The 1539-nt window shown below is 71.2% G+C and overlaps 1 protein-coding gene across 1 annotated transcript in view; it reads right to left on the bottom strand.

The window, feature by feature from the left end:
• Positions 1–1539, bottom strand: part of FDFT1 (farnesyl-diphosphate farnesyltransferase 1) — a 51775-nt gene that overhangs the window by 9949 nt on the left and 40287 nt on the right. Inside the window, exon 9 of the mRNA XM_012724813.1 lies at positions 1088–1297. Within this exon, the coding sequence (XP_012580267.1) occupies positions 1088–1297 (210 nt within the window). The remainder of the gene's footprint in view (positions 1–1087; positions 1298–1539) is intronic.

Raw genomic sequence — 1539 nt, 5'->3', positions numbered from 1 at the left:
GGGTCGGGCCGGCTAGCGGCTGGCCGGCAGGGGCCTCGTCACCGGGGCCTGGCTGAGCCCGTCCGGAATGAGGAAGTCCCCGGGCGCTGGACGCAGGCCAGTCCCATGCTCCCTTGCTTCCGGCCCACAGTGGCCGCGGGCCGCCTCGGAGCTGCCAGAGGGAGGCGGCACCCCCTGCGCCCGCCTGGGCCCGTGGGCTCCGGCCCTGGGTCCTTCTGTTTTTCTTTCGGCTCAAACACCAGAAGCTGCCCGTTGCCTCGGCCCAGGTTTCTGAACACCTGACTAAGCGCGGCGCGGTGAAAGCAGAAGAGGGACTGGGCCTCGGCGGCGGCCAGCTCCAGGGGGCGGGGCGCGGGGTCCAGAGCGCCCGGGCGGCGCCCCAGGAAGCGCCCCCACCCCCGCGCTGACGCCCGCCTCAAGCGGCTCTTCCTGTGGCACGGGGGCGTCGCCCGCCGTCGCGGGGTGCTCCGGCCCGAGAGACGCCCCACCGGCGCCCACCGCCCCCCACCTCCCGTGCGCCCCAGTTCGTGTGAGTGCTCGTGAGCGTTCGCTCGTGCTGGCACGCTCAGTGGGCACGCGGCGCTTGTCTGGGCCCCGACTCGCACTTCGCCGCGCGTGGCCGCTGTCCGCTCGGGCTGCGAGCTCGTCCAGTGTGGGCGGACCACGCGGCCTGACCCGGCCCTCCGGCCCCTGAGGTCGATTCCCGTCCTGATTGCGTTCTGTGGCTTTTAAACATGTTATTTACTTTTACATACAACAGCTGGTGTAAGCCGGGGGTGTGGGGGTGACAGGACGCCCCAGAGACCTGACAGTGGGGCGCAGAACAAGCAGACTGACTGCAACCCACCGCTGAGGGCGCAGTGGGGAGACGGGAGGGGTCCGCTGCGCCCTGGGGTCCCTCCCTGCCCCCCCCTCAGGGGGAGGCGCAGCCCTCTGCACCCCGGGGGACCTTTAAGTAGTCAGCAGACACAGAGGCACCTGCCGCAAGAGGTTTCTCCTCTCTGACAACCTTGGTGACTGGAGAGGGGTGTCGGGACCAGGAAGCGGCCACAGCCTCGGGCCACCTGCTTTAGGGTCAGGAACTTACTGGGCTGACAGAGCGGCCTCTTGCGCCCTGGGGCCTGGCTGAGGGCACGCCCGGGTGGCATTCAGCCTGCTGTGGGATTCGGCCTGCGGGAAGCATGAGCCGCAAGGCACCTGTGCCACAGCGCGGGCCCGGGCGCCCCTCGGCCACCGCGGGCGGCGACTGCCGGGGGCAGGGCCTGCGAGGAGGCGGCTTGTCTGGGGACCAGCGCAGCTGCAGGCGGAGAGGCGAGCGAGGGGGTGCAGGCTGGCGCGAGGTGTCCGGTGCGGAGGGCACTGGAGCCATCTCAGAGCCTGGGGGGACCGTCTTCAAAACAGGAGCCCCAGCCCCGCGGGCGCCCCCGGGCCCCGTCGGGGTGGCCGGACCCTCCAAGCTCTGTTCTTGCTGCTGTTGGCCTGGAGGGGTCCGCGGCCCTTGCCCTCACCCTGCTGCTGCTGAGGTCTCGCGGGTCAGAG

This window comes from Condylura cristata, unplaced genomic scaffold (assembly GCF_000260355.1).
Source record: "Condylura cristata isolate star-nosed mole 26May11 unplaced genomic scaffold, ConCri1.0 scaffold00014, whole genome shotgun sequence".
NCBI classification, from domain to species: Eukaryota; Metazoa; Chordata; class Mammalia; order Eulipotyphla; family Talpidae; genus Condylura; species Condylura cristata.
Note: the sequence above shows the minus strand (reverse complement) of the source record. Positions and strands in the feature narration are given on the sequence as shown.